Genomic DNA, 12,351 nt, shown 5'->3' with positions numbered 1-12,351 from the left:
GAAGGAAGAACTATGCTTTCCGTAATAAAATCATCTTCATGCATGACAATGCACCATCTCATGCTGCAAAGAATACCTCTGCATCAATGGCTGCTATGGGGATAAAAGGAGAGAAAGTCATGGTGTGGCCTTCATCCTCCCCTAACCTCAATCCTATTGAGAACCTTTGGAGCATCCTCAAGAAAAAGATCTATGAGGGTGGGAGGCAGCTTACATCCAAACAGCAGCTCTGGGAGGCTATTCTGACATCTTGCAAACAAACTCAAGCAGAAACTGTCCAAAAACTCACAAGTTCAATGGATGCAAGACTTGTGAAGCTGCTATCAAATAAGGGGTCCTATGTTAAAATGTAACGGGACCTGTTAAAATGTTTAAAAAGTTAAAATGTTCAAAGTTTGAATGAAATAGCGTTTGATTTCAGTAAATATGCTGCAAACACAACAAATGACAATTTTCAGTTCTTTACAACCTATAAAGTGTTTTAAAACCTACTGTGCGTAATAATTTGGAACAGTGCATTGTAAGTTTTTTTAGATTTAAAAAAAATACTGTTATCATTAGGGGGTTTGTTCAATAAAATTTGAATTGTACTCTTAATAGTTGATAACATGAGAATTATGCTGACTGTTATATACATCAATTATTTAGGTAAATGAGAAAAATATAATTTGCATAATACTTTGGAACAGGGTGTATATGAAAGATTACTAGCGATACAATCTGACATTTTCTGTCTTTGAAAAAGCCTGGAAACTGTGGTTCAATAGGTACACCGCCTGATTTATGCCCATAACATTGCATTTGATATGTATTCCTTTCTGTAAGTGAAACCCTAAACCAATACTTTTCTGCCTTTTTTTGTTTCCTTTATATATTTTCTTTGCATGTTCTACTACTCTAACACATTGTATTGTACACCAAATATTAACACCGTTATTAAATAGCTATGGCGGCTGTGTCCGCAATTTTTTTTATGCACAAATCCTTGTATTATCTTTGATACAATAAACATTGTTAAAAAAACAAATCTTCAGCACAGAATATTGCAGCCTTGGAAACAAATTTTAAGGTCCTAACATGCTAGTATTTGGTCCCTGCCAGAATCTCGAAATATGTCCCCATATACCAAGTTGCTTGCTTCCATAGGTGCAAAGGTGCGGGCACCTATTTATCATGGGTGGTGGCAATGTCCCACCGTGCAACAATTTTGATCTGAAAACTCATCAATTCTAGGTTGTTCTCAATCACAATACCCCCTGACCCACTTATTGCACTACTTAATACCTGCCTCTGGATTTAACCTCCACACAATTCAAATGATTGCTGCAGTTAGCCTCACAGCTAAACAGTGGTGAAGACCTGGAATCCCCTTACCTCAATATAGCAGTAACCAGTTCAGTGACCAGTTACCAAGGCCATGATATACTCTGAAATCGAAGCTATTCATCAGGATAAAGTCAGCATATATGAAACACTATTGTAGTCTTGGGTGGTCCATTTCCTTCCCTTCTGTTCATGAAACCCCACTTTGGGTCAGTCTTGAGGCGGTTGACTGTGATCCACTTTCTGAAGCAAACCTTCCATGGTTAGACCCACCTAAATCGAAAGTCACTCACTAATCCAATAACAAAACATTATCTCACACTCTGGGGCAGACTCAAATCCCACTATGCTCTCTTCTCCCCTCAAGTGCCAGTCCTATCATCAGGATAAAGTCTGCAAATATGAAACACTATGGCAGTTTTGGGTGGCCCATTTCCTTGCACCAAATTCTGATGACTGTGTCACTCCCGTAGGGTCTACGCTTATCACTACCAACTTCTATCCACCTGTAGACTGGCAACCTGTTATGTTCTGGGAATTTGCCACCCCCCCCCCAAAATCTGTTACCTTCTCCCTCCCCTATTTTCTCCCTTCTTCACTACACACACACCCCCTTTTTTTTTCTTTTATACTTTTTCTTATTTTGCACTTGGATCAAGTTATGGCATAGATGTTATCATGGTATCGAACGTGATTACTTTTACTATAAACCATGGATGTTGTTATTGTTGTGTGGACCTTTGGTTTGTCTGCCCTGATTTCTCAACATGTATATAGAACTAGCAAGCACTCATTTTCTAACAACAATTTTTTATAGTGATACCTTTAAATGTAACTATTGTGGAAAGTATCATTGTCTTTGTTATACATGCACCAAGAACCTTAATCAACGCTGATACTGTTTTGACTGTCAAAAATCTTTAAGAAAAAAATCTTGAACAAGGAAAGATTTGGGCGATATAGCAGATCACAGACTCCACAATAGCGTGCAATACCAAGCTGCAGCAAGCAATGCTAGCAAACTATTAGCATGCATTAAAGAAGGCATTTACTCAAGAAATAAAACTACACTCACTGGCCTCTATTATTAGGTACATCTTGCTAGCACCAGGTTGGACCCCCTTATGCCTTCATAACTGCCTTAACTCTTTGTCGAATAGATTCAACAAGGTGTTGGAAACGTTCCTCAGAGATTTTGATCCATACTGACATGATAGCATGCCTTTCTATCATCTCCAACCAGACTGCCCATTCTCCTCTGACTTCAACAAAGCATTTTCATCCACACAACTGCCACTCACTGGATATTTTCTCTTTTCGGGACCATTCTCTGTAAGCCCTACAGATGGTTATGCGTGAAATCCCAGAAGATCAGCAGTTTTTGAAATACTCAGACCAGCCCGTCTGGCACCAACAACCATTCCACATTCAAAATCATTTAAATCCCCATTCTGATGTTCAGTTTGAAGTTCAGCAAGTCATCTTCCCCATGTCTAGATGCCTAAATACATTGAGTTGCTGCCATGTGATTGGATGATTAGCAATTTGTGTTACAGAAAGCCAACAAAAAAATAAATATTATCCTCCTATCAATAAAAATCAAAAGCTTACATGTGCTAAGTGTAAACAAAAGCATCTGCCCCATTTCAAGTGTGAACCACACTTAAAGCACAAACCAATACGCATAAAGAGGAAGGTGCTGGTCCTTTAAACATAAAAGCCCACTATTAAATGAACATAAGGGTAGAAATACATTTTCATCAATGAATTCTTATTCTGTATAGATTATAAAACAGTGTTCATCAAACAAATGTGCCTTGTCACCAAACTTTCATGTATACAAATCAACACTGGTTCTTTTCCACAAAAGGACCCAAAACAAACAATAAGAGCGCCACAACTTGCTCAGCTGAAATGCCAAATCACCACAACGACTTGGCCACTAGTAGTAGCCAAACTAGCAATATGGATGGATTTCTGATTTTGTGCAATTATCTTTTCTTCGTAAGATGTATCAATGCTCCACACATAGATGCTGATAAACTCTCATTCACCCAGTTTTAAAATGGAGAAAAAGCCCAAAATAAAGTGATATAATGTAGTAGTTTATTAAATTAAGTGAATTCAGAAAGCAAAAAATGTCTATGCGCTCACATGATGGAGGTGCCAAAGGGCGCACCAACATAAACAGCTCACTAAGGGGATCCTCAACCTGCAGCTCATGATTATCGAGCCAGCGTGTGGTCGATAAACGGTATGTGATGTCAGTGACTCAAACCTTAATGCATTTTGAGCATCATCACACTGCAGCTCATGATTATAGAGCCAGCGTGCGTTCGATAAACCGGATGTGATGTCAGCGACTCAAGCCTTAATGCATTTTGCGCATCATCAGGAAGCCATTTGCCAGTCACTTATGTTGATTTGTATACAAAAAGTATACGAAAGTTTGGTGATAAGGGACTAATTCTTACACGTTTGATGGACACATTATAATCCATACTGGATATTAATTGACATATTTATGTTTTTACACTTGAGTTCATTTAATAGATGGTGTATATATTTAAAGGGTTAGCACCTTCCTCTTTATGCATATCGGTAGTAATTTGTGTTTCCAAGCAATTGAACATGTGTACCTAATAAAGCGGCAGGTGAGTAATTCTACCTCTTTACAAAACCTTGGATTGGCCACATCATGAGAATGCCAGCCAGTTTTGGTTCCCAATCCTCAGGAAGTATGTGCTTGAACTGGAGAGAGTCCAGAGAAGGGCAGCAAAGCTAAAATGGGGGTTGGAGGGTCTCAGTTATGAGGAATGACTAGAAAAGTTAAACTCTTTTTCACCTGGAGAAAGAGGAGCTTAAGAGGGGATATGATCACAAGATACAAATCTTTAAATAGGGGCTGAATTACAGGGAGAAAACTAATTAATCTAAGGTCTCTAAAGAAGACAGACAGAAAAAAAATATGGATGAGAAGTGGTTCATTCTTAAACTGCATAAAGGGTTCTTTACTGTTAGAGCCGTAAGGATGTGTACCTCCTTTGCACAGTTGGTGGTGTCAGCGGGGAGTTTGGATATATAAAAAATAAATTTAGATGCATTTCTTACCGAACAAAATATACAAGGATTTTTAAAATGGTAGGGACATAAAGGTTAAACTGAATTGACTGATGAATTATTCAGCCACTCCAACTACATAACTACGTAAGAAACAAAAGATGCAGAATTCCCATTTTAGGGCTGCTATACTAATAAGTTTAAACCATGGCAGTTACATATATGTACAGTATATAAAAAGGCAAAAGAAAGTTTTGTATTATAATAGTAGTCAAATTCTATCTTGGATTTTCTAATCTCTGCAGGAAAAAATAACCATAGAAAGTCTATAAAATTTGCATTACTTACTGGAAGTACATCAATCAGTTGGCAAGGTATGCAAAAGCGGGGAACAGGTTGATTGAATACAGATGGGTAAAGGTGACATTTTGGAATTTTTTCAGTAAATCCAAAATCTTCATACTGAACCTATTAGAGCAAAAGAAAAGTATCAACAAACAAAAAGAAAATCATTCTGATAACGTCCAGAAAACACTGCAGATGTGCTAAACTAAGGTCAGTTTACTTTTCAAAACTTTGACTGCCAAGGACGTTTCCTACATGCCACAGCAGTCAAGAGTTAAAATAAACTCATACCACAAACTGGTTTTAATATTGCACAGCAGGTGTTTTCTGGCTGTAAAGTCACCTGATCACTTCTACAGGGTGGCAATGTGTCCCTTCCACTTCTTAGCTTTCTCTGCAGCAGAGAACAAAGAAAATGCCCTAGTGGCAAGCAGGAGGGGACTGAAGAACATTGTCCATTGTCCAATCCTCTCTGCAGTCACTAAACCTTAGAGTACTTCCAGATTCAGAGCTGTCAAACCCTGGTTGCTAGTGTCTGGGTTAGAAGCAGATAAGGGGGGGTGTCCTTCCCCAATCTGCTCACAGTACACAGTTTTTCTTTTTTTTTTTAAACTGTTCTTTAATGCTGTTTAACCGCAGAAAGTACTGCTACAGGGCGGCACGGATGAGCAAAATCATATATATATATATACACATATACACACACACACACACACATATATATATATACACACACACACACACACACATATACATACATACACACGAGATTTAGCAGTTCCGGGTAGGGGGCGCACGTGAACAGCGGCGGTTCTGGTTTTTGTTGTTTCTGTACAGATGTAAGTGCATTATTTTTTTTGCCACTGGGCTTAATACATGTACTACACTATGAGAGGCTCTTCCCTTTCTTTTTATGATCCTGCTGTATACTTTTCTATCACAAGAAGATATAACAGAGACACTGGAATATAGACAGCACTAGTGGGGGACCCAGCGTGTGGTACATCCTTTATATAAGCACAGTTTGACTTTTCTGTTTAAGAATTCAGCACCATCTGGTGAGTGTGGTGGAGGGCACAGTGGAGTGGACTGAGCACCAACGCCGTGTGGACTTATTATAATTAGAACAATACATAAAAAATTTAGTGTGGAGTTTTCAGTATATGTTCATAAGTTGTATATTTATTTATGATGCACTGGCTAATAGTAATGTCTTTCCTTTTGTAAGGTGATTTGTTCATTCTGAAACTCCAAGGTGTTGATCAGGAAATGAGTTTCCACTGAAGAACAAGTTCCCTGCATCAACAAAATTCAAGGACTCCTTGCCATACCAACAGGTTGGCATCCTATAAAATCACTAATCCTTGGTGTCAAGTCAAAATCATTGTTCAGAGACAAGGGTGACCTGTCACATGACAATGTCACACTGTAGGGATTCGAGTATTCTCATGCAGGCAGAGTAGGGTATCCCCTAGTCAGAAGCGCTCGAACCAGAGACTGAAGGTTCTGATCTTTTTCCTTGTGAAAAAAGACACGGGTCCAGTGGGTGTTCAGAAACCAGTACAAGATTCTTCAAGTAAGGAGTCTGTACCAGCAAAAATGTTTGCAGGGTCAAGATTCAATAAAACCACTACAAAGACAAGACAGTCTTAGAGCCACTGTCCTCTAGAGCCCTTGATGACTATTCCCTTAGAAGAAGGTTGTCCAGTGGCCTACAAGCAGTATTTTGAGGGGGCGCAGCAAGTCATGACTACAAACACCTACTGCAAACAGCAGAAAGCTGGTAAGTGCAAATACACACCTCTGATATCCACTGAGGTCAGAAAGTTCCCCTAATGGAGAAATACAACCAATCTGCGGACTCCAATTTGAGATTGTGGACTGTAATGAATGTTTAAGATTTCAAGGTTGATGCCCCCCACTGGACTTTAGAACCATAAAAAGTTAGGCATTATGCAGAAGGGACTGGGAAAATGTAGCTCTGGACCAGGGGACCAGAAAAGGCCTGGTAAAGACGCACAAGGCGATGATAGGACACAGGGAGATTTGAAAGTATAACAACATGGAGAGGGCAGGGAATATTGTCTCAGACCCCTCCTGAGACACCATATCTTGCACCCAGGTATGGGGGATGCAAAACCTCCAATGTTCACTAGTGCCAACACGCATTTCCCCACCCTGGAAAGTGGGGGGTGAACTTTTATGCTAAGGAGAGTTTCTCAGAGGATTTGGTTGACTTGGTATGCCAGACCATACCAGTGGATGAAGAGCCAGCCTTGATGCTGAGTGGCAGCAAAAAGGACACTTTTGAGATGGCATGGAAGGAGAGAACCTGCAAACTTGATCCCTGGCCTTCTTAAACTGGGGAAGTACTCTTTCTCCCAGGTATCATGTTTGATGATCCAATCCAAAGCAGCTCCAAAGAGACATGCAGAGCAACATCTTCCTGCAGGTAAGCTCAAGTCCAACACAAATCCAGAGAGCCCTGCCCATGTTCACTGACAACACACCAAGGCAGGAGATGCAAAATCTTCAGATTCCATCACAACACAAATTCAGATCCAGGGGGTCATCTGGCCCAAGCACTTAATGATCTTTTGGTCATTGGCAAGCTCAGCCACATCCCATTTAAAGGACAAGGACCAGTCAGCCATTGTTTGACAGAGTAACACCGTGGCCAGAACTGGATGTAAAGCGGTACCAGATAAAAAAACAAAACAAAAACATGGTAATGGAAGAGGCTCTACTCTTAAAGAGTAACTCCACTTTTGTTGAGAAAAAAAAAACCAAACAGGATTTTTTTTGTAACTCACCATAAAATCCCTTTAACTATGTTCATTGACAGACACAGCCTTTTCTTCTTTATCCATTGCGAAACAGGGTTTTAAAGCCCCTCCTACAGGAGTAGGACACTAGGAAAATTGGGCACCTCCTATGGCCAGTCCTCTATGGGCATAAAACCCCCTCTCTGCTCTAGGTCTCCAGTCAGTTAAAAGCAGTGTCAAATGAGAAAATGCCATAGAGTGGAGGGTGCTGTCTCTGTCAATGAACTCAGAGAAAGGAATTTTACGGCGAGTAACAAAAAATTCAGTTTTCTCTTACGTTTCATAGTTAGTCTGGCTGAAAAAAGCCAAAAGTCCATCCAGTTCAGCCATTACAAATAAAAAAAAAAAAGTTATAATCCTATAACCACAATTGATCCAGAGGAAGGCATAAAAAACCCAGCAAAGAATGATCCAATTAGCTCCTGCAGGGGAAAAAATTACTTCCTGATCCACAGAGAGGCAATCGGATATTTCCTGGATCAACTTTACCTATAAATGTTAGTAACCAGTTATATTCTGTGTATCCAAGAAAGGCCTTTTTTAAAGCAATCCACTGAGCTGTCCAAAACCAACTTTTGAGGGAGTCTATTCCACATTTTCACAGCTCTCACTGTGAAGAAACCTTTCCGTGTTTGGAGATTACATTTCTTTTCCTCCAGACGTAAAGAGTGCCCCCCTTGTCCTCTGGGTGAATAGCTCTACACCGAGTTCACTATATGAACCACTGATGTATTTATACATGTTGATCATATTGCCCCTTAATCTCCTCTTCAGTTCAGTTCTTCTAATCTTTCCTCATAGCTGAGCTCTTCCATGTCTCTTATCAGTTTGATTGCCCTTCTCTGTACTTTCTCCAGTTCCCCAATGTTCTTTTTGTGAATTGGTGCCCAAAACTGAAATGCTTGTTTCAGAAGAAGTGTTACTACCCACATGTAAGAAAAATATACTTCAAATATATTTGAAAAATACTCTTCCCAAATATATTGACATCTATGTGAAATGCTACAGTATTGGCCATATTAAATATATATATATACACACACACACACACACTATATATATATATATATATATATATATATATATACACACACATACACACACATATACACATACGTACATACACGCACTAGTATGTTGAAATGTGTTTTTATTACAAAATATATGAACAATATTTTTAAAAATACATTTCAAATATACTGTATGTCTTTAAAAATACGAATGTACATTTTTGGAATGCATTTACAATATATGTAAAATTATATGTTAAAAAATCTGAAGAATAACATATGTTTTTACATATATTTTAAATGCATGCATTGAGTTTGCTAATCTCCTCCTGTCTCTCCTGAGTTGCACATGGCACAGGTAATATTTCAGAGAATATCACCTTGGAGGTCCTTCCCTTCAACTTGCAGCCTAGTTCTTTAAATTGATTCTTAAGGAGCCTCCACTGTCCATGTATTCTGCCATCGTTTCCAACATGGACCAAGACAGCTGGGTCATGCCCAGCCCCTCCCAGTAATTTATCAACCTGGTCCACCACACGTCGAACCCTGGCACCAGGGAGACCGCAAACCAATTGGTTGAGGCGATCCTGGTGACAAATTATTCTATCAGTCCTTCTGATTATAGAATTCCCTACAACCACCAACTGTCTAGGCTTTCCTGCACTACCCTCAGCACCCCTCCCAGATGGTCTGCCCTCCCGGCTGTTAGGGATAGCAGTGACATCCAGGGCTGCCACCCCCACATCTTCACCCAACTTGGCAAACCTGTTTGGGTGCAAAAACTTAGGGCCAGCCTTCCTTTTATGTGAGCCCCTACCACTTCCTCTCATTACATTAACCCATCTTCCTACCTGATAATCCTGATTAGCCCCACCACCCTCCACATCAATCCCATTAGCTACCTGCTCAGAGAGCAGAAAACCACTTTCAAGGTTGTCAGTTCTGCCCAGTGTTGCAACTTGCTCCTCCAGATCTCTAATGCGAGTTTCCAGAAGGGCAACCCGCTCACATCTGTCGCAGCGGTATCCACCCTGGAGCTGTTGCGGCACACTGTGCACTGCAAAAAAACCTTCCACCCTGCACACATTATCCCACTTACAATATTAATACGAAATATCAGATGTCACATATATTAGTAGACTCCTGTTAAAATCTCCTGTTTTCCACTCTGGTTTTTTAACTTCGCTTATCAAATGTCCACTTGATCAAAGGTCCAGCAAGCAAAATACAGGCAATCTCAAGAATGAGTAAGCTCAGAGTGAGCTCTACAGAAAGTTATAAAGGACCTGTATCACCTATGATCAATTAACCCTTCCCCTTAATTAGCAGACTGAAGGAAGACAAGGAAAGGGAGAAAAAAAAAACTATTTAAAAAGTTACAGAAAAAATGATTTAAAAAAGTAAAAGCTTTTAGTAAGGCCCAACGAAGAAAATAAAACAACTATAAGGACCAGCAATCAAAAGTAAAACTGTTTCACTCTCCACTCAAATTTCCCATTCTTTTTAGATATCAGCCAGCAAAAATGCCAGACATTCATTGACGGACACAGCCTCTTCTTCTTTATCCATTACCTAACAGAAATGTCCCCAAGCAGTGCCACAATGAGGGGTGGGCAAACCAAGTAATGTAGAATAAAAAAACCCCAGGCAATCTGCCAACACCTCAATCCATCCCAATGGGTGTCTGAGTGGCCTAAAAAAGTTTGCAGCCAAAAATAGCATTTAAAATGCCAACACATCAACCTGATTATGCCTGAACGCTTCTGAGGTGCTAACTGCCCTGGAGAAGAGTGCTGTACCAAGGAAGGGAGATTCCTGTTCCTAAATGGCATACACCTGCATAACTGTCTGCTGAATCCAACAAGAAACAGTGGCAGAAGAGGCCGCAAAGCCTTTTATCTGACCATCCATGAACACCAGGAGAGAATTGAAACTCCGAAAAAACAACAGCTGTCACAGAGAGGTACACGTGAAGCAGATCCAAGGAGTGCACCACCTTAGGAAGTGATGGCCAATGTCACAGAGAATGAAGAACAATATTCTCAGTCAAGTGAAAATATGAAAGCATCTACGGAAGGAAGGAAGGGGAATGCAAGAACATCACCTTGTCCTTGTGGAAAACCAGATAAGGCAACAAGACAAGGCCCCCAACTCTGCAACCCACTGAGAGAAAGAAAGCGAGGAGGAAGGCAGCGTACTGCAAAAGAGTAGGAAAGGGAATATCCTGAATGCTCCCAAAGGGAGGCATCTGACAAGCCAAAATCATCACATTCAAATCCTACAGTGCAAGGGTGTGCAGGGGACACCACATGATGAACCGCCTAGGGGAAGGTGCGAACCCAAGAGACACTGAAGGAAAACAGCCAGAGCAGAGCCAAAAGCCATGACCCTTGACCCACACCAACGAAAAAGAGCAAGGCTGAAACCCCAAGGCTGCACACTAAACAGAAGCTCTCAAGGTGCAATGAAAAATCTGCCCAGAGGTAGACTATTGAGCCTTTAGCATAGACTGAACACCAAGCTACACAACCCGCAGTCCTTTCGAAACCTGGCGTGCAGTAGCCATGCTGTCAAAGGCAGCAAAGAAAAGTAGGAGGGACACAGGCCCCCCGAGATAAAAGGTCCTCCCATTAGGCAGCCGCAAGGGAGCATACTCCACCACTGCACCACAGATGGCGAAACCAGTCCATAGGTACTGGGAGGACCGGGATCCTTTCAGTCTCTATCCAGCGAATAAGACAAAGAATCATTCGGAAGGACAGAAGATGTAGATGAGATTGTACTTATCCCCTGGCATCTACTAGCCCATATGGTGTGTCCGCCAGAGGATCTAATGATCTTGCCATGAACCTTGGAACCAAGGTGGAACGCCAGAACATCCACATCCGGCATTCCCCAGTGACGGCAGAGATGAGAGTACACCTCCAGGTGCAGGGACCACTCGCCCTGATCCAGCATCTGCCAGCTGAGAAAATCTGCTTGTTAATTTTGATCCACGAAACATGTACATGTGTGGAGGACAGAGCCGGAATGAACCTTTTTGTCCATCTCAGGGAGCAGGATGCCTCCAACGCTGCTGCTGCACATCTTAAGAATGACATATGCCACTGCAGTGCTGTTGCACGACCGGATTCCAATTGGCAGACCCTGTAGGCAATTAGTCCCATGGGTAAGCGATAACCTAATCGCCCCAAAATTCCAGGAGATTGATGGGGTAATTGAGCCTTCTCCAGAGTCCAACGACCCTAAGCCTCCTATCTCAAGACATTCTGTTCCATAGAGTCAGGGACTGCAGCCACCAGAGAAGAAAGGCCCTCGTTGTCCGACCCAGATTAATGTGAAAGTCCAAGGGAGTGGAGACCCGTTCCATTTGGACAGAATTGCCTACAGCAGTGTACTCGCATGGAAGCGGATATCCAGAACCGCATAAAGATAGACATGAGCAGGCCCACATCAAGCTGGCGAAAATGCAAAGCGGGAAGCTTGAAATTCAAAAAGCTGCCAGACCGCTACCATAGATTCCGTAGTTCATCTGACAGGTGAAACAATGGCCTACTCAGAAACTAGCAGCAGCCCCAGACACTCCAAGCATTTGAATGTGAGAGACAGTCTTGCAGAGGGTGGGGATGATTAAAAAGTCTTATAAGGAAGCATGGTGATCTCCCCACTGTCCAGTAGTGGCATGAAGGACTCCACACGCAGAACCAAGACGCCCAGGTAGTCAAGCACAGCAATCCCCTATTTTCGTAACAAGGCAAGAATTGGGGTCTTAATTTGGTAAACACCTG

At 41.3% G+C, this 12,351-nt stretch overlaps 1 protein-coding gene across 1 annotated transcript in view; it reads right to left on the bottom strand.

Moving 5' to 3' along the window:
* Positions 1–12,351, bottom strand: part of RNF17 (ring finger protein 17) — a 458,697-nt gene that overhangs the window by 126,805 nt on the left and 319,541 nt on the right. Inside the window, exon 28 of the mRNA XM_089666019.1 lies at positions 4,732–4,851. Coding sequence (XP_089522145.1) covers positions 4,732–4,851 — 120 coding nt within the window. The remainder of the gene's footprint in view (positions 1–4,731; positions 4,852–12,351) is intronic.

The sequence above is a fragment of the Staurois parvus genome, unplaced genomic scaffold (genome assembly GCF_062004578.1).
Source record: "Staurois parvus isolate SC_StPar_1 unplaced genomic scaffold, SC_StPar_1.0 ptg000050l, whole genome shotgun sequence".
Classification (NCBI taxonomy): domain Eukaryota; kingdom Metazoa; phylum Chordata; class Amphibia; order Anura; family Ranidae; genus Staurois; species Staurois parvus.
The sequence above is the reverse complement of the archived record's forward strand: the minus strand, read 5'-3'. Positions and strand labels throughout refer to the sequence as shown.